The sequence below is a fragment of the Tachypleus tridentatus genome, chromosome 11 (genome assembly GCF_004210375.1).
Source record: "Tachypleus tridentatus isolate NWPU-2018 chromosome 11, ASM421037v1, whole genome shotgun sequence".
Classification (NCBI taxonomy): Eukaryota; Metazoa; Arthropoda; class Merostomata; order Xiphosura; family Limulidae; genus Tachypleus; species Tachypleus tridentatus.
In genome coordinates, this window is record NC_134835.1 from 30,475,879 (window position 1) to 30,502,548 (window position 26,670).

At 36.6% G+C, this 26,670-nt stretch overlaps 1 protein-coding gene across 5 annotated transcripts in view; it reads right to left on the minus strand.

The window, feature by feature from the left end:
* The window catches only part of LOC143231863 (neogenin-like), a 130,717-nt gene that overhangs the window by 46,510 nt on the left and 57,537 nt on the right, over nucleotides 1-26,670 (minus strand). For all 5 annotated transcript variants that reach the window (XM_076466604.1, XM_076466606.1, XM_076466603.1 and 2 more), the window contains exon 2: nucleotides 477-645. In XM_076466604.1, coding sequence (XP_076322719.1) covers nucleotides 477-645 — 169 coding nt within the window. The remainder of the gene's footprint in view (nucleotides 1-476; nucleotides 646-26,670) is intronic.

Below are 26,670 nucleotides of genomic sequence, written 5' to 3' on the forward strand. Positions count from 1 at the left end.
ATTGTATAAGATATCCAAACTCTTTGTGAGTAAATTGGATATACCATTGTTAACGCATTTTGAATGGATTATAATAAACTAACATTTCAAAGCAGTCTAAATCTTAAAAATATTTCTATGTTTGAATTTTCAAAACTTCTGTTACAAAATGAAACTGCTAACGATTAATAGTGGATATTTTTGTAACGTAATGGACGACACATGAGCAGCAGATTTTTTTTTTACTCTTCTTATTGGTTTATTGAACGTGATAATATATTTTCAAATAGCTAGGGAGGACAAATTAGGATGACCCAGCAGAGAGAAATATGGGGTTGCACGGCCCACCCCAGCGCCCTCTGTTTTTGTCTTATTTGACCTTCTTTAATTTCGAAACGTGTTTTTATTCTGTTTGGTTTACACTTCTGAACAACCAACAGAGGTTTCAATGTGGGCTTCAGTTGCCCACATCAGTACACTAGAAATAAATCTCTTACCTTCTGGAATCATCTATAAATTGTAGAATCATTCCTTCTCTCTTCCATTCGATCTTTGGTGGAGGTCGGCCTTGAGTTACACAGTTCAATACTGTAGGACTACCTTTAACTACAACCGTATCACTGGGTTCCACCACAAAATGGAAGTCCGAAAAGCTAGACGTATCACCTGTAACAGAAACACGCGGTATAAGGTTTCAGTTTCGTTTGTCTGGCTAAATCCTTTTAATTTGTTCTTTGCAATATCTTAATTAGATATAAATATATTTATATACATCGTAAATAACTCACAACACATTTTCGTAACATAATTAGTGGCTGACTGAATGGCTTGTCTCGCTATTTTTGTAATACAGCAAAATTATTTCCTTTCACTAAAACTTTATTTAGACTTACAATTCAAAGTTTTATATTTATCGTGTCTCAAGTAATATATATTTACCACCATGCAACGAGAACACCTAGAATTTCACATATAGTCGAGTGCATGAGCTTTGTCTCCTTCATTGGTTCGTCCAGTTACAATGTTATTTGGAACTATATATGACCAAGGTAGTATAGTAGTGTAGATGTGAATATTATGGTTATGTGGTTAAGGTACTCCATTCGTAATCCAAGGGTCGTGGGTTCGAATCTCCGTCACACTAAACATGCTCGCCCTTTCAGTCGTGGGGGCTTTGTAATGTGCAGCCAAATCCACTATTCCTTGGTAAAAGAGTAGCCCAACAGCTGACCAGCGGCCTCCCCTCTAGTCTTACACTGCTAAATTAGGGACAGCTAGCGCAGATAGCCCTCGTGTAGCTTTGCGCGACATTCAAACACAAACCTTTTTCATTGTTTTCTGTTTTAGAAATATAAACCGCAAGTGTCAATTTTAGAAATACTTGTAAAACTATTAAAGAAATGACCAGGAGAAAAGTATATTTGTTTCGTTTTATAAGCCTCTCAGGTTTAATTACTATCTCATATTATATCTCTATTTACTTCTTTTCCAAAATAAAAATAAAAAAAACTTTTCGTTTAATTTTGTTTGTATGTTCTGATAATTAACAGAGAAAACATATCTAACTACACTGGTTAGAGGGTGACGTAGGTACCACGTGCTATACATCAGAATAGTTTCTCGACTTTCTGAGAACGTTAATAACAAATTATGCGCGCTCATTGGTGCGTGAAAAGACATTAAAGATTCTTCTTGAAGTCAACGAAGCATCAGTATCTTATCTTAATAACTTCCTAGAAACTCGTGCCTTCTACGACATATCACGCCAGACTTCACCTGCATAACATAGTAACGCGCTGTGCAGATCCCCTGGTTATAATATTTTATAGTAATAGAATATATGAGTTCAAGTCAGCGGCTTGCGTCACCCACCACAGTTAGAGTTTGCCGACCACTTGAAGAGTACCAGCAGATATGTCGGTGGTAAGAGTGCGTGACTTGTTCAGGCTTACTTCTTGCAAGATACTCGACCTGAAAGCGTGCTTATCAGTTTGTCAACTTCCGTTGGAAGTAAGATAAGACGATGCAGAAGCCAAAAGGACCGTCGCTGAAATCTAAGAACTTCCGCATGCTTAAATACAGGACAGCAAAACGAAACTGTTTCGTACACTTCGAGCATAAAAGATCCGAATGTCTGGAGGATCCGGTATTTGTAAGATCACAAGCTGTTGAACACTTAAAACTTGTCTTCGGTGTACTTTTTATAAATACAAGTCTCTCTGAATAACCAAGTTTCGTTTTAATTCACTATTCAATGATTTTAAATAAGTACAACGTAGAAAGGCCCCGGCATGGCTAAGTGGTTAAGGCACTCGACTGAGAGTCGCGGGCTCGAATCATCGTTGCACCAAACATGCTAGCCCTTTCAGCCTTGTGGGCGTTATAATGATACGGTGATTCCCACTATTCGTTGGTAAAAGAGTAGCCCAAGAGTTGACGGTGGGTGATGATGACTAGCTGCCTTCTCTCTAGTCTTACACTGCTAATTTAGGGACGGTAAGCGCAGATAGCCCTCGTGTGGCTTTGAACGAAATTCAAAAAAGAACAAATTGTTCCTCCATGTGTACTAAATAATTTTGTTTTGGTTGTCTTAGTTTTATTACACTATATATGGTAATAACAAATGGAATGTGTTTTAGCTTAGTCGTCTTTGATAATTAATAATTGGCGCACTATATTACTGGTGATATTTATACGTTTTATATTATACAGTTGACAAAATTAAAGCTAATATAAAGATCTAGTATATAAAAAAAAAGACCACAAAGGAACAGTTCTACTACTAGGGGAAGTGAATGAATGTTTCGGTGCGTGCCAACAAAATCTCAGTCCCTCAAGCTCTTAACGCAAAAATGAACAGCAGATGAAATGCGGGTCCACAGAATCAATGGTTGTACGAACGCGCGGAACGCCAATTAAAGACAAAAAAGAAATTCACGAGCGGAGAAGTGAAAGAAATGAGCTCAACTTGAAACTCAGTACATAAGCAACCCTCCCTAACAAAACTCGTTGTTGAAACAAGGACACGTTTCCAATGGAATGCAAGCCATAGCTTCAAGAATTCTCCACCAAAATACGACCACTTTCAGCTAATTCGTTGAAAACATTTTATTTTGTAGGAGATTATTTAGACTGAAATTTCAAATATAATTTCAACTGAAGCGAGATGGAAATAAATATTTGTAAGATATTCAGGAATAAAAGAAATGTCAACATATTTTGAAAGTTGAGTCCGAAAATTAAGAGAAGACAAGTTATCTTTTCCTATTGTTCTCGATGTTTGTTTGTTTTGAATTTTGCGCAAAGCTACACGAGGGCTATCTGGGCTAGCCGTCCCTAATTTAGCAGTGTAAGATTAGAGGTAAGGCAGCTAGTCATCACCACCTACCGCCAACTCTTGAGCTACTCTTTTACCAACGAGTAGTGGAAATTTACCATCGCATTATAACGCCCCCACGGATGAAAGGGCGAGCCTTATGGTGTGACGGAGATCAAACCCACGACTCTCAGATTGCTCTAACCACTTGGTCATGGCTGTTGAAGTTCAAACTTCCATTTTAGGTAATCAGTTTACCCTGCTATTTAATATACAAATAACATATAAATAAAAGATCATATTATGTGCACTCTATCACCGTTTTCATAACGGGAAATGTATATTTTCTTTGCAGTCGGGAATACACACAATAGATTCGATGCTTTAGATTATGGTTAACGAAAGTGATGCTGTAGGACGAATTCTAAGCCTTCGCGATCAGCATTTTTCGAACAAGGGAAAACGAGTATTGTGATCGCACGTAGATACATGTCACGTGAAAAGTAATCTTATTTTACTCCACGTTGATGTTGGAAACCGCTTCCACTCACGGTTTACTGGTTTCATACGACATGAGTGAGATAGCTGTCAACTCGTATAACTATTTCGAAAAGAGAGGGACATAGAAAGCAAACCCTAGTGGGGAAAAAATCACTGTTTGTTTATTATCATAACACAAGTCACTAACTGCAAGTCTTAATGAGTGTCTCGCTTCTCTCATTTAATATTTACCGTTCAGAGCATGAGGTTAACTTTCACTTCCGTTTAAGAGCTTCCTTTAATATGCATACAACTTCCTTTAACATGGATACAACTACAGTTTGTTTGCTTTTAAAACGCACGCAAGTTTACACAAGAGTTACCTACAGCAGCCGTTCCTTATTTTGAAATGGTAGAACACAGGAAGGACGGCTAGTCGACAGCGCCCACCTCCAACTCATGGGTTTCTTTAAACAAACAGTGAGATTCAACCGTTCCTCTTGCAAATCTTTCACGGCCCCATTGCTCGCGTGGTTTCTTGCAGTAACAGACGTGAACCATGACCCTTTGGATTCACGATTGGGGCACATCAACCAACAGACCACACCCGATCCTTACATCTACGTAAGTCCGACAAAAATAAATTCTCTACAATAGACTAACTATGCTTTGCCCATCACGGGTATCGAAAACCGGTTTCTAGAGTTGTAAGCCCATCGAACTTACTGCCATGCCTCTGCGGGGGGGGGGGGGGGGATCTTTCTCGTCGTCTCCACAACTCGTAATCAATAACGGTCACTTTGGTTCTTGTTTTGTGTTTTTAACTGAAATATTTATTATCATATCAGCCGTCTCTACTGTTTATAAAATATCTATCGTTTGGCGTTTTATTGCTAGCCCTAAATATTTACTCAAGATGATTGTAAATTGCAAACCATGTTCCGCAGTTTACGGTAAACTTTTAATTAAATCAGAAAGTGATGTATAATATTATAAACTACTATATTACAAAATAATTAGTGTATGAGTCTGTGTTTTCTTATTGAAAAGCCACATCGGGCTATCTGCTGAAACCACCGAGGGGGAAATAGTACCCCTGATTTTAGCGTTGTAAATCCGTAAACTTACCGCTATACCAGCGTGTGACATTAGCGTATGAAAAAAAAAATAACTTGTAGTATACCTTCATTTTCAGTTTTTGCAATTTTAACAAACTGATTTTATTACACGTTAATTTTGTTCGGAGTTTGAACCCATATAGGACTGTAGATCATCTTATTTTACTGTTATTCTATGAATATTCTTTCTATCAAGTTTGTTTTGGTTTTTGTCAGAATTATATACTAATTCTTTCACAACTGCAACATTCTGAAGGCTTGGCGCAACCTAACGTTCAACAGGAAGGTTGTGGAGGTCAGAGTTGTGTCGACCCTGCTGCACAATTGTTTGTTTCTTTCTTTTTTTTTTTTAATTTCGCGCAAAGCTACTCGAGGACTATCTGTGCTAGCTGTCCCTAATTTAGCAGTGTAAGACTAGAAGAAAGGCAGCTAGTTATCACCACCCACTGCTAACTCTCGGGCTACTCTTTTATCAACGAATAGTGGGATTGACCATCACATTATAATGCCCCCACGGCTGAAAAGGCGAGCATGTTTGGTGCGACGGGGATTCGATCCTGCGACCCTCAGTTTACGAGTTGAACGCCTTAACCCACCTGGCCATGCCGGACCCAGCTGCACATTTCAAATATGATTGTGTTGGTTAAAAAGCTGAAAAATATAAACGTAATAGCGGCGGTGTTACTGAATGGTTACCTTCTCCCTGGCTTTATCTGGCTCATCTATTAATTTTACCATCACAATAATTGCAAATCCCTGAAATTTCCAGAAAAAATCACGAATCCCGATTGTGCTTTTTGGCACGTCCCATGAACACAACTGAATTCAGAATCAAATGTCACAGACGTAAGTATTACATACGTTTATCCACAAGGTTGGTTGTGGTTCGTCGAAGAGCCATAAATCAAATAAAAACATGGTTAATTTTGATGTTCTGTAGCACTTTGAAACTGTAAATGTTACTTGACCAGAGTTTCTCATATTACGTCATTTCAGCAACGTCATGGTATCTACAAATTTAATGAAAACGGCTTCATTGGCAATTTGCGAGTCGTAGGTTCGAACCCCTGTCCCACTAAATACGTTAGCCCTTTCAGCCGTGGATAAAAGGGTACTTCAAGAGTTGGCGGCGGGTGAGGATAACTGCTAAAATAGGGACTGCTAACGAAGAAAGTCCTCGTGTAGCTTTGCGTGGAATTCAAAACGAGTTTTCGTGTTTCAAATTGATACTAATTGTATTAGGAAAATTTTCTTTGATTAACTTGTAGTTTTTAATACAACATGAGAACCTGAATAAAAACAGTATACTTTAGCTATATAACGGCGCTTCAGAAAACGTTTAGAGAAAAGTATTATAAACAAACATTCAGTATTCTTTAGAATGTTTGTTTATAGTCAAGCACGAAGCTACACAATGGGTTGTTTTTACTCTGCCCACCACGGGTATCAATATCCCTTTTCTAGTGATATAAATCTGCAGACATGCCGCTGTGCCACTGGAGGGGCGTTTTTTAGAATATGTGGTACATGCTGAAGAGACTTCGGTTAGAAATTTGCCCAAAGCTACACGAGTACTATCGGAACCAACCGTCCCTAATTTCTAGTGACAGCAGTGATAAATTAGAGAAAAGGCAGCTAGTCAACACCACTAACCGCCAATTCTTGGACTACTCTGTTACCAACAAATAGTGAGATTTACTATCACATTTTAACGCTTCCACGGCTAAATGAGCGAAAATGTTTGGTGGCGAGGATTCGAATCCGAGACTTGTAGATTGCGAGTCGAACGACCTAAATACCAGGCCTTAAACATTCGGTAATAACGTTATAAAAACGAACCTTACTCTCTAGATAATAACAAAAACATTTTGCTTCAGCCATCTTCTCTCCTTTGTGGGTTCATCAGGGTTAGTAGTGCAAGAACCCATATTCTAGATAATAGTAATAAAATCTTTTTATTTCAGCTAACGTTTCGCGCTTGCGGCTTCATCAAGGATATTAATATAATAACTTAAGAAAATACGTTCATAGTGGAGATTTGTGAACAAAGAATGTATTGTAAAAAGTCGTAAAGCAGGCGTTTATATATATAAAACCGTCCGAGTTCCATCAAGTCAAATATAACATTAAGGCTTTTATTTTTAACCCTAATCCGACCTCTAAAAATAGTTTTAAGAACATCGTGTAATAGGTGTTCTTAACATTAAAAGTCACGAAACGTGAAATTTCCCGTCAGTGATTCACATTAGATGTTACCTTCCAGTACTATTGTCACCTGAGGAAATAAAAACGTCTTATTCTACTCACCGATATAAAGCGCAAAAATTCATGAATTTTTTTCTAGAGGGCGTTTATGTGATAACGGCACAACGATACAAACCCATAACAATGTTAACGACCATATTATCTAGATTTTATTTATACCGCCTTGGGTGAAGAAAAGGAAAGGCGCGCATACTTCTTACGCAGCACGGCAATAAATAATAATAAAAAAAATCCTACAGTTTACTGTTGTGAAGAGAAGGCCTAGCTTTCTTTCATTTAACTGAGAAGTATCCTTTAAAAACACTTTATTCGTTCATGTTTCTTTTTGTTATTTTGTATACAAACAGCGTGAAGTAAATACGTTAATAAATTTGTATAATTGTGTTTGAGAGAGAGAAAAACCTCGGCCCTTCAATAGAATGACGACAAGGATTGCAGGAGTTCAACAGACGTACGTTGTATTATGGTGGTTCAACAAATGTGAGCTCCTGAATATATCTTCCAGGCGCCCTGTACAATAATGACACAATTCTTATTTAAACTTGACTTCATTTATTTTACGATAATTGAAAAGATGAGCTACGTAATCTTGTTTTGTTTTTGAATTTCTCGCAAAGTTACTCGAGGGCTATCTGCGCTATCTGTCCCTAATTTAGCAGTGTAAGACTAGAGGGAAGACAGCTAGTCATCACCACCTACCGCCAACTCTTTGGCTACTCTTTTACCAACGAATAGTGGAATTGACCGTCACATTATAACGCCCCCACGGCTGAAAGGGCGAGCATGTTTGGTGTGACGGGGATTCGAATCCGCGACCCTCGGATTACGAGTCGAACGCCTTAACCCACCAGGGTCATGCCGGGCCTGCTACGCCATCTCAAGACAGTCACAAAAGTGTGTGGGGGTCATAAAACGAAGGGATAAGCCTCCTCACACTCTCAGGTGACGTACATGACCTTGATCGTTGACATTTGTATGGGGAGTGTGTGATAAGTAGATCATAAGCTGAATCTCTTACTGTTATGTATCTAAGTATCGAACTTTTACCTCCCGTTTATCTTATTTCAAGATCCAATCAGCAGAAAATTCCGAGTTATCAACCAACGCAGCATTGGTCTTCAAACTGAAACGTTGTACATAGAAATATTCTAGCTAAATAACATCATTATCCAGTTATTACTTAAAAAAAAAAGTGTTAAAACGGGTGTAAAATCATTTCGTGTTTCTTATAAATGCCGCAGACAAATTTCAAATTTTCATCATTAAAACATGAAGAGCTGTATCTACCTAAAAAAAGCCTCAGATGTTAAAATAGAGCAGAAATGTAACTACCTAAAAATCCCAGAATGCCACGTTTAGAGCATGCTAAGTTATAACAGAAATATAACTTGGTATTACAGATTATCTAATAAAATAATGTCAATAGTTTGTTTTCAGCCATCATATAAAACCAATTGAGTATACTGTTACAGATTACCTCATAAAATAATGCTCAACATTTTATTTTCAGCTATTTTTGTCTTTTAGATAAATTGCAATAGCATCCTTGTCATCAGTGTAAATGACTCACTGGAGGGCGTTTTATTTGTCTTTATAAAGCGTGATAATATGAAATGATAGATTTTTTTTCTCTTAGAAATAAAACTTAGAAAAAATACGGAGTTTGATTAATAGACCTGGAATAAACGTAAGAAAATTCTCAATAGCCGCGGCAATATTTAGATCTAAAATGGAGCTAAAACTTTATATTTGAAAAACAAAATTCTATGAACCGTTATGCCGCAATTAAAAATACTAAATGTTGAAAATAATATTAGTTAGATAACCATTTCCTTAACTCCTCAAAAAGAGGGTTAGTAGATGGGGTATTCTTTTTTAACACAAACACATATTTTATGATATATGTAATTGTAACATATCTAAATGTACTAGATGTTAAGCACTATAAGAAAAAGTATCATTTACATATGATCACTACAGAACATACATATAAAAGTATGTAACTATTTAGGTTAGTTAAGATTAGATTAGGTAAAATAAATAATAAAATAATAGAAATTTTCACGAAGCACGCAAGCGAGTAGCTCGTGGGTAAAGTAATTTGATAGCGTAACGTGAGTTGCACGTTCCTCAAGTGAATTACAATTTAAAATGGCGTGAACAGTAATTAGACACAATTCAAAGGGAATAAAACAATAAAATTTAAGTATAAATATTTGTATACTGTTAGAAGTTTAAAGCTACTTAGGTTAAACAAATGTAGTTTCATATTACAATTGAAGTCATTCTAAAAAGAAAAAAGGGGTTAATTTAGATTTATTTCGATTATTTTGGAGGTTACAAGGGCGGTCAAATTGACCAACCTTGTATAGAATTAGTGTGGAGTGAATAACAGAACAAATACAAAGTTTCACTGAAAAAACGTTTGAAATTTATTTAGAAGGGTGTTTTCAAAAATTACGAAAATGATATTTGAGATTTTTGAGATGAAGAAAAGTATTTTTAATCTTAACATGAAAATCACTTTACACTCGGACTGGTGAAAAAAAAGACTCGGTATATTCACCAACAAATCTTTAGTAAAAATACGTAATTAAAAATCTGATTTTTTTTGTATAAAAGACTTGTCATTTTTACTGAAAGTTTGTCAAACGTTTTTAACAGAGTATGTTAAAAGTTAGTAGTATTGAAACTATAACAATTACAAATAAGTCGCGTGGTCGATCAATTTGATCAAATCCGTGTTAAAATAGATAAGTGGCTGAGAACATTGACACACCACACAAACTAACACTTCAGAGACATGGTTTCTTATTACCTTCACCTTGCATAATAAGAGTATTAGATTGGTGGAAGGATTTAATGAAAATAAAGATAATTAATTGAAGAACATTTTTCATTGGGTAGGTCGGGAATTGTTTTCATCTTTTTTTAGGAGCGTTGAAAAAATAGGGTCGATTGAATATCTGGATACAATTTTTTTCTAAGCCTTAAAATCACGTAGAGCTGACTTTCTAATGATTGTTACCTCTGATCTGTGTCTGTATAAAATTAATATTATGATTCCTGAGGCTAGCACTCTATTCTTGTGTGAAATTTAATCTAAATCTACCTAAGCAAGTATTGGAATTTGTTGTTTAGATTTTGTTCAGGCAAAAACTTTCATTTTTATCAGAGTTTATTACTACGTAAGATAAATATTTGTTGCCTGTTTTAGTACAGTCTCTTTCAGTTACGTGGATAAATCTAAAATTAGATTAATAGACGGCATTAGCTTGAAGAGGGGACAATGACACCCTTGGAAACTGGCCCTCTGCTCTCTACCATAAGCGTCAGCTCAGCTGATAATAATAGAAAAAGATGAAAGATACAAATAGAAAACTGACGAAGTATTGACAACACAACCTATCCACTCCGATTTGCCTCAGATTCGAAAGAAAGGCAACTAGTCATAAGAAGATGAAGAGACCTCTACATTGGAAACCCTTGGAAACCAGAGTAAGGTGTTAACCACACAAATATACATTACCTCTAAATTGGTGGGCCAAATCACAGTAACAATCCATTGACGCTGGAACAATTTTTGTAGTGTGTGAGTGTGCTAAAAAACAAAAAAAAACATTGAACAAAATCCAAACCTCTGTATAAGATGACAACCATGCGTACGCAGGACCCCAGAGATAAAGTAAAAAACGATTCCGCCTCGTCCTTGAGCGTTCGAAATAACTTATATTTGCTCGAGAAACCCGTGCAGGTTAAATCTGTACTAGCAATGCGAGGCTCGAGTTATTACGTCTCTATATTTCTTTCACCAAAGTTTAACAAAGAGGTGAAACCTCCTCGTCAGTTATACGGAAATGCTTTTAACAGACAAGGCACGCATACTAGTCATGTACCCTTGAAACGTAATCTTTCACTAACTTACTTGAGAGAGGAACCAAGCGAAAGGACAAATAAAAAATTTTAATATACACAAAACGTTATACCGAGAGAACTCCGGTTCTGGTGATCGCATACTGTTATTCCAATCGCCTCGGGAACAAAATGATGTCATGGATAACAAATGGTTGTAACGTCAATGCTCGTGCCTTTGCGACCTTGGACGTGCTTTGAAGTACTGGGCATCGTATTTACAATGTAGGAAATATATTTGAATGAAAGCGATGATCATGTGGTCAAAGCATCTGTACACACGACACCATTATAATACATGACATAGTTATGATTTCTAACAAACCTTCTAGAGAAAACACCGAATTTCATAGCTCAGATAAAATTTGACAGAGAACAGATTATTCTATACCAAGATACATAATCAAAATGTAAACTTTTGTTTTTAATTTCGTTTGTTGTGAAAGGGCGAGGATGTTTGGTGTGACGAGGAGTCGAACCCCGACTCTCGGACCACAAGTCGAGTGCCTTAACGACCTGGTCATGCCGGGCTAACTTAATAACTACCCTCATTTTAGATTTATATACGGGTTTATGCAAATAATAACTCCTTATTGTCGGAATTCCGTCTTTCGTTTCTTATAATTCACAGCGAACTGTGAGGCTTTATCCAGTTGCTGTTTAAATCAACTCAAAGAGAAAGAATCTAAACGATTGGCGTGATCAGATGATATGCAAAAAAGTTTTAAACAAACATTATATAAAATGTTTCAAAATCTCCATTCTTACCTATAATTTCTACTGAATAACGAAAACAAAACCAGAACAAATAAAACTGAAAATTGTGCTCATCGCAAGGAATTATGGGCGAAATAGAAAATTAATATACGATAATTTGTCACACACAGTCCTGACGAGACCTCTCGCCAATATCTTAAATGTTAAACTTTTAAAGCTCTCTCTGCTGACACACAAACAATTAACTCGCCAGACTGCTTGTTTATAAGTGCTGCGTATTTAGATGATAAATTGTTCTTGGAAGCAGTTGGTTGACGTCATAAATACGTTTCGTTAAAGTTCTGTCAGCATCCAATAGTTCCTGTTGAAGCAAAAAGGTGATGGTGATAAAAATAATAATAATAATAATTGTCAGTCGTGTGTTTATTATTTTTTCTAAATTTAATTTATATTTGTTATTATATTTTACCAGAAATTTTAGTGGGAATAGGGGATTAATGTTAGAAAATGTAACGGTCGTGAATGTCTATATTTTGGGGCCCGAAAATGTAACGGTCGTGAATGTCTACACTTTGGGGCCCGGCATGGCCAAGTGTGTTAAGGCGTTCGACTCGTAATTTTGAGGGTCGCGGGTTCGGATCCCGGTCGCGCCAAACATGCTCGCCCCCTTTTAGCCGTGGGTGCATTATAATGTAACGGTCAATCCCACTATGCGTTGGTAAAAGAGTAGCACAATACGCCTGTGTTCTATTCAGCAATCGAGATGTAAAAACGAAGATAACAGGGGAAAACTCCTTTATTATATTCATAAACTTGTTCTTACAATCAGACATTTGAAAGTCAGAATTTCATTTTTTTGTATTTCTGTTAAAGAGGGGAACAATGTTCCCTAGGTTCCCCCTCAATTCGAGCATTGTTTTTTCTTCACATTTGGAACTTATAAACGTGTGTTCATTGATTGCGTATAAAATGCTAAGCCTAAAGCATGTTTGTTGCTTCGTTAATACATGAAAGACTAATTTGTGAGTCTAGCTCAATGTTTCTCAGCCGGATTTGTCAAACAATCCCCACATCCGGGTTTTGGTCACCGTGATACCCATTATCTTTGAAAAGATAAAAAAAAAACTTGATAATTCTTGAAGCAGTTCGTTATAATTCATACAATGGTGACACGTGCACCTCTCAGATTAAAACAAAGTTGACTCATCGCAGACAGCTCGCGACCCCTGAAACCTGCTCGTGACCCCCTTAGGGGTGGCAACCTGCCGTTTCAGAAATATTGCTCCAGCTCAATCGTAAATTGGTTAGGCGTGGCCCCAAAATTAGCCTGCTGGGTTGCGTATATAACGTCCTAGGTTCGGGTCCACGATATGCTGTTACACTCGCCCTACCTATACTTTTAGTTTCAGAAGTATTATAAAAGTAACAGTCAATCCCAATATTCGATAAAAAACAGCGTGTGCTCTTAGACAACTGCCTTCTTTCTTATCAGTCGTTCTATATATGGATAGCCGTTTACCCCATAGATCGCAAACGGTGCAATCTGGTTTAAAATATACCATATACTAGTTGTAATTTTGTTAATAAATACGGTGTAATCTGGTTTAAAACATACCATATATTAGTTGTAATTTTGTTAATAAATACGGTGCAATCTGGTTTAAAATATACCATATACTAGTTGTATTTTGTTAATAAATACGGTGCAATCTGGTTTAAAATATACCATATACTAGTTGTATTTTGTTAATAAATACGGTGCAATCTGGTTTAAAATATACCGTATACTAGTTGTAATTTTGTTAATAAATACGGTGCAATCTGGTTTAAAATATACCATATACTAGTTGTAATTTTGTTAATAATTATAGGGGAAGCTTTGACCATTTTCTAATTATCTATTCATAAATCGTAAAGTGATAATTATCTTTTAAAAATACAACTTTTTAAGGCAAATGCGTAGTCACTACACTGTGTAACTACAGAATGTTATTAAGCTATCGAATTAAAGCCAACTTTACGTCAATCGTTTATCTGTGCTGCGCCCACCACGGATATCAAAACCTGATTTTTAGTGATGGATTCCTAAGGGGTTCTTACGTCAGTCTTTTATGGAGTTAATACCAATGTTATATATAGTTATGTAACACAGGATATTTTTTATTATATCTGTGCTTTCTGTATACTTCAAACATATAAACCTTCTACCATTGGTGGAAAAAAAAAAGTATATATTTTTTCTTCTTCTTCTTGGCCAGGCATGGCCTCGAAGGGGCCCGGGTTCGAATCCAGGTCGCACCAAAAAAAGCTCGCCCTTTCAGCCGTGTGGACGTTATAATGTAACGGTCAATCCCATTATATTCGTTGTTAAAAGAATAGCCCAAGAGTTGGCGGTGGGTGGTGATGACTCGCTGCCTTCCCTCTAGTCTTACACTGCTGAATTAGGGAGGGCTTGCGCAGATAGCTCTCGAGTAGCTTTGCGCGATATTCAAAAACAAACAAACTTTTTTTTTCTACAACAGAAGAATTCACAGTCTAGTCAAACTGAAACTCTAGGGTACGATATACACATTGACGGCCAACCCTTGTACATAGTGCTTTATCATATTTTCTATGCATAATGTAGTACAATGGCGGCTCTTTTGTCGGCTTCCACTAGATGACCTTCTAATCTCTTCAAGGTTACTGCATGCCACGGGGTTTCAGCAGCCTGTTTGACTGACTGGTCGTGACACGTGATTCAACGCTCGCTGTATTGCTAATTAAACATACACACCACGTGCATTTCAAAAGCATTTTTTAAACGCATAGGAGATCAGTTTACATGTCTAGTTTGAAAACTACTGCATGCCTATCTACCCTGCTGGGCCGATAATTAATTTAGTATAAATATTCAAAAATGTCCAGTAATATTAGTATAAATGGTTAAATATATTTCCCCAAGCACACTAACGTAATCAGTATTACAAAAACAAGCGGTAGTAACGCAGGGTTAACTTAGCAAATCAAATATATCCCGCTGAATACTGAAACACTTTGTAAAAAAAATAAAATAATAATTTGTTTGATGTTCATGTATTCCAGAATATATATTTCACGTCTAGCAGTCACGTTCCTCTGACGTTTAGCTACAGTCGGTACGTGTACGGGAATACAAGTGGCTGCTGGGTTACGTGTACTGTTTATCAGACAGATCTAAATGTACGAGAAAGTTGATTACAGGGAACTGTCACAAGATGACATAAAGTTGAATTACTTCTTTCGGGCAAGTTGTCCTTGAATAGGTAAGATAACTATATCCTGTCTCCAAATTAGATTAAAAAAAAAAAAGATATAATTTATTTTTATTTATTTATTTGCATATCGTACTTGAAACAAATCTACAACAGGTACTGATCAGTTTGTGAAGAGGCAGTGGCCTTAACTATAACAGTAATAGGATAATAAATAAAAATAATTAAATGGGAACCAGTTCCCTCACCTACAGGACGATTGCGCCCCCTCACGGATAAATAAATAATAAAATAATTTAAACAATTTTACTATTTTACAGAAAGATCGATTTTATTATTATAAATTAAAACGACACCTTCAACAAAAACCTACTTGGTATAATTGTAGTTGAATTGTGTATATATATATATATATATATATACTAATCATTTGTTCTGTACTCAAGTTATGTTATTTTTTCTTTAATAATTCGCCACGTCAAGAAATTTTGTTAAAGTTAACCACTGTTAAGTGTTAATTCGGCAATATGTATCATATAGCTTTCACTCAGATAAGGAAACATATACTTAAAGTGTATTACACAATAAAACATCCTAAAAACGTTTATGCCTCCAAAAACTGGGCTTCGATACTCGTGGTGGCCACAAATCTACACGAGGGCTATGTATCCCAGCTGTCCCTAATTTAGCAGTGAAAGACTAGAGGTGCAGCTATTCATCAAAACCCAACGCTGACTTACGAGCTACTCTTTCATCAAATAATAGTAGGATTTACTGTAATATCATATATCGCCCCCACTGCTGAAAGGGCGAACATGTTTGGCAAGACTAGGATTCGAACGCGCATCCCTCAGGTTGCTAATCAAGTGCCCTAACCATGCCAGGCCAAAGGTGTTCTGGATGAAGGAGAATGATTTTTCAAGGTCAGTAACTGGATGCTTTATATTTCTTTGAAAAATATACTGCTTAATTAAGTATTAGATTTATTGGCCACGCTACAATGGAGATAGTTCTCAAAATATGTGATTGGAGGCGTTACATTTCTTTATAATTGTTTGTTTTGAATTTCGCGCAAAGCTACCTGCCCCTAATTTTGTAGTGTAAGACTAGAGGGAAGGCAGCTAGTCATCACCAGACACCGCCAACTCTTGGGCTACTCTTTCACTAATGAATAGTGGGACTGACCGTCAGTGAAAAGGCAATCATGTTTGGTGTGACTGAGACTCGAACCCGCGACCATCTTATTACGAGTCGAACGCATTAACAACCTGGCCATGCCGGGCCTTTCTCTATAAAAAATATACATTTTAATTTATAAAAATATGCTACACAATGGACTATCTGTACTCTGCTCGGTATCAAAACCCAGCTCTCAACGTTTTAAATCTGCAGACTGTGTCACTGAGGAGCCTGTTTAGTTAAATATTTGATTTATTGGCCATACCAAAATGTAGGTGGCTCTGAACGTTTATGATTGGTTACACTAATAACAACTTTTGATCATTCATCATACATTAATAATTCATACATTGATTTAAACTAAAATATAATGAGAGGAAAATAGAGTTAGTTTGTTTTTAAGCGCATTCAATTTGCGGATCTAAAATGTTCAACATCAAGATTGTTTTTGTTTCAGAATTTCTCGCAAGATTATATAAAAGCATCCCTGCGAATAGTGGTTCGCAATTTTTAAGAGACAAAAGGGAAGGCAACTGGTCACCAACACTTTCCGCCAACCCTAACAACGTCGTGAGTGAGACTTGACGTCTTAAAGCTTGGTTTGGATTGGTATGTTTTGAATTTCGTGCAGCGCTATACGAGGTCTATCGGCGCGAGCGGACACTAATTTAGCAGTGTAAGACTAGAGGGAAAGCAGCTAGTCATCACCACCCATCGTCGACTCTCGGGCTACTCTTTTACCAACGAATAGTGGGATTGACCGTCACATTATAACGCCCCCACGGCTGAAAGGACGAGCATGTTTGATGTGACGGGGATTCGTACCCGCGACCCTCGGTTTACGAGTCGAGTGCCTTAACCACGTGGCCATGCCGGGCCCATTCTTAAAGAATATACACAACCCAACAGTGCAGTGGACCGTTTATGCCACAACTTTTAACCCTCAGCAGTAGCGTATCGAGGCAGAGTTGGCTCACTCCCAGAGTCTATGGTCGTAATGGGGGCCCACTGGTACCTTTATTCTATGTAAAAGTACATAGGATGTAAGGCCCACAAAGATTATTAGCCACTGGTCCACACAACCTTGAATCCTCCACTGACCCTCAGATTCACACACAGTGTATAAGTACGCTAGCCACTGGTCAATGTATATTGTCAGTGATCTATTTTGTTTCGTATTCAGTGACATCACGTTGAGAAGCCTAAGGCCCTATATCCAAATAACGTGTGTGTGTGTGTGTGTTTTTTTATATCAAAGCCACATCGGGCTATATGTTGTACCCACAGAGGGGAATCGAACCTCTAATTTTAGCATTGCAAATCCGTAGACTTACCACTGTACTTGCGGGGGGCTAATGAAGTGATACTACTTATATTAATTGTTATATAATTGTATCATATCGGTTATGGAATTGATTTAAACGTGCATCACGTATCACGTAACTACAAGACTACATAGAACCAAATTACATGCTTTACATAAAGTGAAACAAGTCATGGTTGCCAACAACACATACATGAACTCTCCATGTCAGTGCAAGATCAATTATTACATTGCTACAAACATTACAGAAACAAATCTCCATCTAAAATGAAATATTACACGGGTGTAAACAACACCGAGATTAACCAATACAAAAAAACAAGTGTGATCAATGTGCAATAGGTTACAAATGACATTAAAAAAATAATATACACGTGGTTAACAAAACGAAACGTATCTGAAGCAAAATGCATTATGACGTCATGAGGCTCGTGAAGTGATCGAATTTGTTCATTCATTATTTTTAATTTTTTTTTTTATGTAGCGAAATGTTTATTTGTTTTGTATTACATTAGTCAATTTGTTCTTATAACTAGTTCAGTTTACTGTCAGACAATCGTATCGTCTATAAAACTTCACACTAATTGAATAATACGTCACGCTCGTTGGTTATAAATTACAAACAAATCCTTGTACTCCCCGAAACAAGTGTTATGGAAAGACGAACCGTTAACAATTGCTAATATAATGATACGATTGTTCAAAGTTTCCTTATTTCTAAAGATTGTTTGTGAACAAGGGTGAACGCAACGTGTAACTGCTGCTTGTGTAACTTTGTTTTCACTGAGATTTTCAAATTGTTTTGTATATGAAACCATATTATTCGTCATTACACACTTGTATCCATTGTAACTGAGCTTCTAAATTATAGGGAGGTTACTGGCATAGTGCCAAGTACGGGTTAAATACCCGTATATAAAAATATTAGATGTATTCATTTCTTATAAGATTCAAAGCATTAGTTTCAACACTCTTTACCATGAATCAAAATTTAGTTGCTTCTTGAATTTTCGAAATTTATATTTAAAAATTTATAGCTGAGCAATTTAAATGAGTTAATTTTGTTTATAACCGCAAGGCAAATAAATATAGCAACATGTGATTAGAAACCATCATATAAAATCGAATGCAATGAAATCTAATATCAGAGTGGCAAACGTCGAGTAATATGCAATTACTATTATCCACCGTAACCAAGCAACGAGTGGAAATTATATTAACATTAACGACCACTGGCGGAGTTCACTCCTCCCCTCGGAACGCGCACGAGAAAGATTTGAATCCAAATATAGAAAGCCTGAATAAAGAGCATAGAAACGGTAAAATCAAATATAAAATAATAGAAGAAATATTGTTCTTTAAATTTAAATTATTTTTTTATCTTACTTACAATTAAAATTACAGTGTACGATATGAAATAATGTAAAACTACATTTTATTAATATATATAGTGATGGCGAATTATTATTCAGTGCAGTGAAGCTAATATACAGGGTAAGTTACGTAATTGGTGTTACAGACAAACCGTCTTCATGACGAGAAACCCACTTGAAGTAAAAATGTATCTCGGAACGGCTGGTATGGGTATTAACACTTTTATTGATAAAGTAAAGAATAATGTTTCAACCTTCCTAGGTCATCTTCAGATTAACAAAGAGAGAGTTTGTAACTGACGGTCTAGATTCATTTTTTTTTCTACAAGTCAGTTCTTTATATTTCAAGTTCAATACGGCTTTTAGTAGTTGTTTTTTTTTCTGTAAATCATGGATAATGTTTGTATACTGTTTGAAATTCTTGGATAGTTTTATCTATACAAAATTAGGGATTAGTTTTTCTTTTCTTCTCTGTTGGATGAAATAAATGCTGTTTCTTCTATCAATGATTTTTGGTTTAAGTTTCGTAGTTTCGTTAGGATCACACGAGCGCGTACGGTTAACAATGGCGTAAAGGAGGTAAGTTCTGACTTAATAGAGTTTAAACATATAACATCGTACACAAATAAACACTATAGACTTCTCGTATAATCACCCTGGTGAAGTAATTCTCGATGACAAGAAACCCACTTAAAGTTAAAAATGTATCTCTGGACAACTGGTATGGGTGTTAACACTTTTATTAACAAGGATAGAGGAGTGTTTGTAAAACTCTCTCTTTGTTAACCTGAAGATGACCTAGGAAGGTTGAAAAGTTGTTCTCTGCCTTTTTAGCAATGTTAGTACCCATACTAATGGATTCGATACCCGTGGTGGGCAGAGCACAGATGGCCTATTGTGTAGCTTTGAGCTTAATTCTAAACAAACAGAGAATATAGTATTGAACTAGAATAACCAATACAAATTCTCTTCTATTGGACACATTCTTAAAAGGAAAATAAAACAGATAAATATAAGAAGTACAGACACTAAAATATCTGCTCATCTTCGAAAGTTTTTACAAGAAAAAATACAGTGACATCATTATAAAGATATGATTACAAAAAAGGGACACAAAAAACATGAATTATACCGAAAGTCAGAAGATGAATAATCAGTTTCATGACGAATAATTTATAGTGATGATAGGTAAATAACGTACCCCAGGAGGCCTGATAAGTCCAGGTACGGGATGAAAGGACTTGTCGGTATGAGAGATGACGTGGTTGGCATATTGTAATATTTTGAGGCTCATATATTGTAATATGTTGTGCGGTTGAGATAGTGTAATATGTTGTGTTGTTGGCATATTGTAATACGTTGTGTAGATGACGTCTAACATATCGTGGTCGATATGTGTAATACATTGTGGTTGGCATGTTGTGTCGTTGACCTATTGTAATATGTGTTGTGGTTGACAAACAGGTTACAGACATATTTCTTTTATGTATTTACAAACATATTTTAAAAATAACCACTATAGAAGTAAACAGATTGATTTATGTGAGTAACATTTTATCATTATCTCAACTTGGATTTCATATTAATTTATTCAAAACAATTAGCAATTGTGAAACTGGTAGACGATGCAATTAAACTATTTGAAAAAATATATACCATTTGACTTAATTTTTCGATCTACTTTAAACGTATATTACTATAAATCATTAAATGTTAATTCATAAGTTACAAATTTATTAGATGCGAGGATTTGATTTGCGATTAATCTAATCTCTAACAGCACATTATTAGGATGATAGCTCTCATAGAGAAAGTGTAAGAAGTGATATACCGCAACGTGCAGTGCTTGGCCATCTGGGTTTTTGTTTCTTTGTTTTGAATTTCGTGCAAAGCTACACAAGGGCTACCTGCGCCAGCCGTCCCTAATTTAGCAGTATAAGACTAGAGGAAAGGCAGCTAGTCATTACAACCCATCGCCAAATCTTGGACTATTCTTTTACCAACGAATAGTGGGATTGACCGTCACGTTATAACGCTCCCACGGCTGAAAGGGCGAACATTTTTAGTGTGACGGGGATTCGAACCTACGACCTTTACATTACGAGTCGAGTGCCTTACCACCTGATGATGCCGGACCCTCTGGTTTTTTGTTTTATAATCTGAGGGTCGTGGGTTCGAATCCCTATCACAACAAACATGCTCGGCCTTTCAGCCGTGGGGGCGTTATAATGTGATGGTCAATCCCACTGTTCATTGGTAAAAGAGTAGCCCAAGAGTTGGCGGGTGGGTGGTGATGACTAACTGCCTTTCCTCTCGTCTCACACTGCTAAATTAGGGACGGCTAGCGCAAATAACCCTAATGTAGCTTTGCGCGAAATTCAAAACAAACAAACGAGTCACAGTGGAATTTCTAAGCGCGTGAGTTAAGGTTCTCTCCTACATATTGATGCCAAAAATATACTTTTTTTTCGTATTCTATTTTATTCATCCAAATTTTGTTTTGAACGATAAAACGGTGAGAAACGATGAAACAAATAATCATAACCATCAATTCTCCTCAATGACTTGATAGTTTTTATAAACGCGTTGTTGTTGGTTTTTCTTTTTTAATTTTTTTTCAGAAGTACAAACGAACTCCGTTATGGTGGTGGCGATAAATTTCTTGAGGAATTTTCCAGCATAACCACAACATCTATATAATATGATAAGGGCAATTTTGAAACACCGACATAATTGGGTAACCACTATGTTAGACAGGGCGTAATTTTCTGTGAAATTCATCATGTTTTGGTCTAAAATTTGCTGTCACGCACGACTGATGGTGATAAAACGTCATTCTTTTTCAAGTCACGTGAGCTAATCGAGACATCACAACAAAATAAACTGTTTCACAAACTAAACCACCTGGTCAGTATGTTAAATGACAACACGGTATACCAATTCCTGTTAATCGTGATTGCAAATATTTAAAGAAATGTAAAATTCATTAGAAAGGGGTAAAACAGTATTGTTTGTTTTGGAATTTCGCACAAAGCTACTCGAGGGCTATCTGTGCTAGCCGTCCCTAATTTAGCAGTGTAAGACTAGAGGGAAGGCAGCTAGTCATCACCACCCACCGCCAACTCTTGGGCTACTCTTTTGCCTACGAATAGTGGGATGGACCGTAACATTATACACCCCCACGGCTGGGAGGGCGAGCATGTTTAGCGCGACGCGGGCGCGAACCCGCGGATTACGAGTCGCACGCCTTACGCGCTTGGCCATGCCAGGCCCCAGGTAGAACAGTAATAATAATATAAAAGCATAATAATACACACATAATTTAAAAAAATTAAGAGAACATAAAAAACAGACTAGTTTCGAGAGGCCAAGTTGGTCATTCTCAAGGAACAGAGTGAAACTGATCCTTAACGACAGCAGATGCAAAAACTAGTTTGAAAAATTAAAAAAAAAGAACATTTCGAAACAGGCCCGGGTTCAAACCCTGTTTCATCGTTGAGAATTGTTAATTTATTTTGGCATATTTCCATCGATCTCCTATGATACGTTGATGGAATAATTTGGGTTGTGTAATACTTTCTGATTGATTGAAAGTAATTTTTGAGGTTGGTTGCGTTACCATATAAAGACAAAATTTATTTTCCAACTTCCTTCCAACCAAGGCTTCCTCATATTTTTTTAGTATAACTGGAATTCTAAACCTGAACAAACAGTAAGACGCTTTCGTGTCCTGAAGTAGTCGTGTATCTACATATTACTGCGTCTGTTAAACATCTGTTAGATTGAAGTCGATGTTAAAGTTCTAATAGTAATGGTACTTTATCTTTTCATTAAAAACATGAAAAACATTCAAGAGAAGTGGGGAATTTATCACTACCTGTGTCTAATGTTTCGAAAGAAAAATGTGAATAGAAAAAATTTAATACGATGTATGAGCCAAATTGGCACCAATAAAGTTTGAAATTTGAAAACATTCCAAAAGGGCATGTTTGGGCCTCCATCACTTAGGAACAAGTTCTACCTTTTAAATGAAAATAACATCATTAGCAATCTAAGAAACGAAAACAAGTTTAGAACTTGATGAAGTGTAGAGAGCAAATATAGAATATTGTATAACCACGAGTCAAATCACCCAATGTTTCAATATACATACATGAGTCAACTCAACAACTATCCTAATATCCTTGTACAATCTTGCTCCAACTCAGCATGTAGTTCAACAGTATTGTGCAGACATGTACCAGTGCCTTAACACCCTTGCACAACCACGAGTACACGACTCAACCAATGCTTCGACATCCTTGTAGAGAAACGAGCCAACTAAACCAGTTCCGGTCTTGAGTCGATGTTTGTAATTCTGTAGTCGGTTACAAAGTTATAAAACTTTCTCTGCTTTCTGAAATTTCATGTCAGAATTAAGACACCTTACTTTCGTTACAGACGTTATTAAAAAAGAATTTGCAGAGCTGGGAATTTGAAACCACGAATAGCTGCCAGGGAAAATGTTGTTGTTGTTTTTTTAATATTTGGAAGAGATACAATTTCTTCTAGAAACAAAACCAGTTGCGGGGAAACGATTTATATACCTACATGTTAGTTGTCCTTCAAGATTCAGATGTTCAAATAGACAAAAATATTGCAATTAAAAAAAATATATATTTTTTTTTTGGCCGTGTGGCTAGGGATAAAAATAGTGTATCCAGTTTCGAAGTACTGACTGATATGTAATACCATTGCTTTCATCACGAGAAATTCTAACCTTGAGCGTTAAAAATATCTTATTATCAGTTCGTAGTCACGATCAAGGAACACGATCTTACCTGGCAAGAAACCTCCGCCTTTTTATTATTATCGCGCCAAACAACTAAACATTCTATAGCGAGCTGTAAGTTATCACTGTCTCTCCAGCACTTTCCGAACCCGTATGAGTTCGTCACCAGTTTAAACTAGTAATTCTCTTTGCTTCACTCAAATTCGTCACCAAATTCAAACTCTTCGCACTTTAGGGGGTGTGGGCGGGCTGCTATAAGAGCGATGGCAAAATTTTCGTTGTTCAATCACATATAAGCCCAATAGTTTACGGTGCGCGAAGTTGATTAGTTGCTTTCCCTCTAGCCCAGTAGTTCTCAAGCTCTTTTTGGTCTGACGCCCCATTGATGTTATTAAAAAAATTGCGAGGTCTTCCCTCCTCGAACCTATAACTTTAGAATGATGACTGAAAAACAATGCGGTACTAAAAACAATAACAACTCGTTTTGACGTACTGTATTCATTTAATTAATTAAATACAATTTTCGTCATCTTATTACTTATTTAGAATTAAAATTATTTCAGCATCTTTGTATTAAGCCCAAAATATTCAGCCTAAAATACCTTAGTAGCTCCGGGGAGGGGCAAATAGCCAACAGCTGCAGTGTATCATCATGGACCGTATCGGCTAGCTGATAGTTATGTTTGTCGTTATTACAATATAAAGTTGGTTATCACATCGAGTAATCCTTTATCCATAACTGACCATTAAAAAAAGATAAATAAAAAATCGGACGCTTAAAAACCTGCAAGTGAGGACCATGAAAAAGTAAAAAAAAAAATAAGACTGGGGAAACTGTATACATTATTTACTCAAAGTACAAGTCCCTGTTTTGACTCCACCAAAAGTAATTCGAGGTAACAGCATGGAGCCAAAACAGGAGATTGTTGTATAAGTAAATATTGTCTACAGTATCTTCAACCTTGTTTCTTTACTCTTGGCCCGGCATGGCCAGGTGGGTTAAGGCGTTCGACTTCCCGTCGCACCAAACATGCTCGCCCTTTCAGCCGTGGGGGCGTTATAATGTTACGATCAATCCCACTATTCGTTGGTAAAAGAAGAGAATAGCTCAAGAGATGACGGTGAGTGGTGATGACTAGCTGCCTTCCCTCTAGTCTTACACTGCTAAATTAGGGACGGCTAGCACAGATAACCCTCGTGTAGCTTTGCGCGAAATTCAAAACAAACAAACAAACCTTACTTTTTTAATTTTACGATTTCTACTTCCAGGTTTTTAAATTCCCAATTTTGATTTATTTATTTTGTAGCTTATTATGAAATTCCTAGAAGTTTTTTAGTTACCTGTTTATTTACTGAGTAATTACCACCAGTAAAACCTTATAATGTGATGCTTTTTCTCATGTAAATGATTGTTTGTTTTTGAATTTCGCACAAAGCTACACGAGGACTATATGCGCTAGCCGTCCCTAATTTCACAGTGTAAGACTACAGGGAAAGCAGCTAGTCATCACAACCCACCGTTATCTCTTGGGTTATTCTTTTACTATCGAATAGTGGGATTGACCGTAACATTATAACGCTCCCACGGCTGAAAGGGCGAGCATGTTTGGTGCGATCGGAATTCGAACCAGCGCACCCTCAGATTACGAGTTGAACGCCTTAACTCACCTGGCCATGCCGGGTCAATGTAAATGATACGTTCTGCAATTTATTAGCATCGGCAGAACGTAAAAAATATAAAAACTGCCTTACACGCCTTCCCCCACACACACACGCCTTACACCCCTGTCAAGCACAAAGTGGTGTCCTGTGGCTATCACCTTCAAGTTTTGGTGTGTAAAGTTTTATGGAAGTATTTTGTTGGATTGTCCGTCACCTGGACAGAGCTATGTTAATGAAAGGTTATCTTAGATTTGGTAGTTTGAAGTTAAGCACAAAGCTACACAATGAGATATCTGTGCTCTGCCCACCACGAATATCGAAATCCTGTTTCTTGCGTTGCAAGTCTACAGATATGCCGTTGTGCCATAAATGAGGAAGTGTAACTTCGGGCATGAAAAGTTGCTTCCCTTATATGTAATTATAGAAAACGCAGAAATGCCCAAAATACTGCAAAACACAAAAATGTGAAATCGCAAATATTTACGTGTCTCCGCATGGGCTAAACAAAGTTTTATAGATCGATTATCAGGTGGTGAAGTAGTGGTAGAAAAAAACAAACGAAAACTCAAAAACGCCCTTACAAACCGCAAAAGTGAAAATTTGTATATATCTCTCCATGGACTCAATAAACTTCCATAAACTTCAAATTTGGTAAAGATCCATCGAAGGAGGTGATATAATAGCAGAAAACGCAAAAACACAGATAAAAATCACAAAACGCAAAATTCAAAACTTGTATATACCCTCACACATGAACTTAACTAACATTCATACCAATTTTGATAAAACTACATCCACGCTCAGCGCAGTAGTTACATGGACAGTATTGATATATTTATGTAGACATATCGGTTATGACCTATCAAATGTATAAAGACAATCGTAAAGTTGTTTTTATTGGTTTTTCGCCAAGAAGTTAAGAGTTCGAAACACGAGATTATTCAGCTTGTCAATAAAAATGTAAAAAATTGTACTAAAAATTTTAAAGTCTCTTCCAGTTCATAAGAGAAGGCAACGTCGTCTCTTACAGTTTAGTATGAACCAGTCAACGTCGTCTCTTACAGTTTAGTATGAACCAGTCAACGCCGTCTCTTACAGTTTAGTATGAACCAGTCAACGTCGTCTCTTACAGTTTAGTATGAACCAGTCAACGTCGTCTCTTACAGTTTAGTATGAACCAGTCAACGTCATCTCTTACAGTTTAGTATGAACCAGTCAACGCCGTCTCTTACAGTTTAGTATGAACCAGTCAATGTCGTCTCTTACATTTTAGTATGAACCAGTCAACGTCGTCTCTTACAGTTTAGTATGAACCAGTCAACGTCGTCTCTTACATTTTAG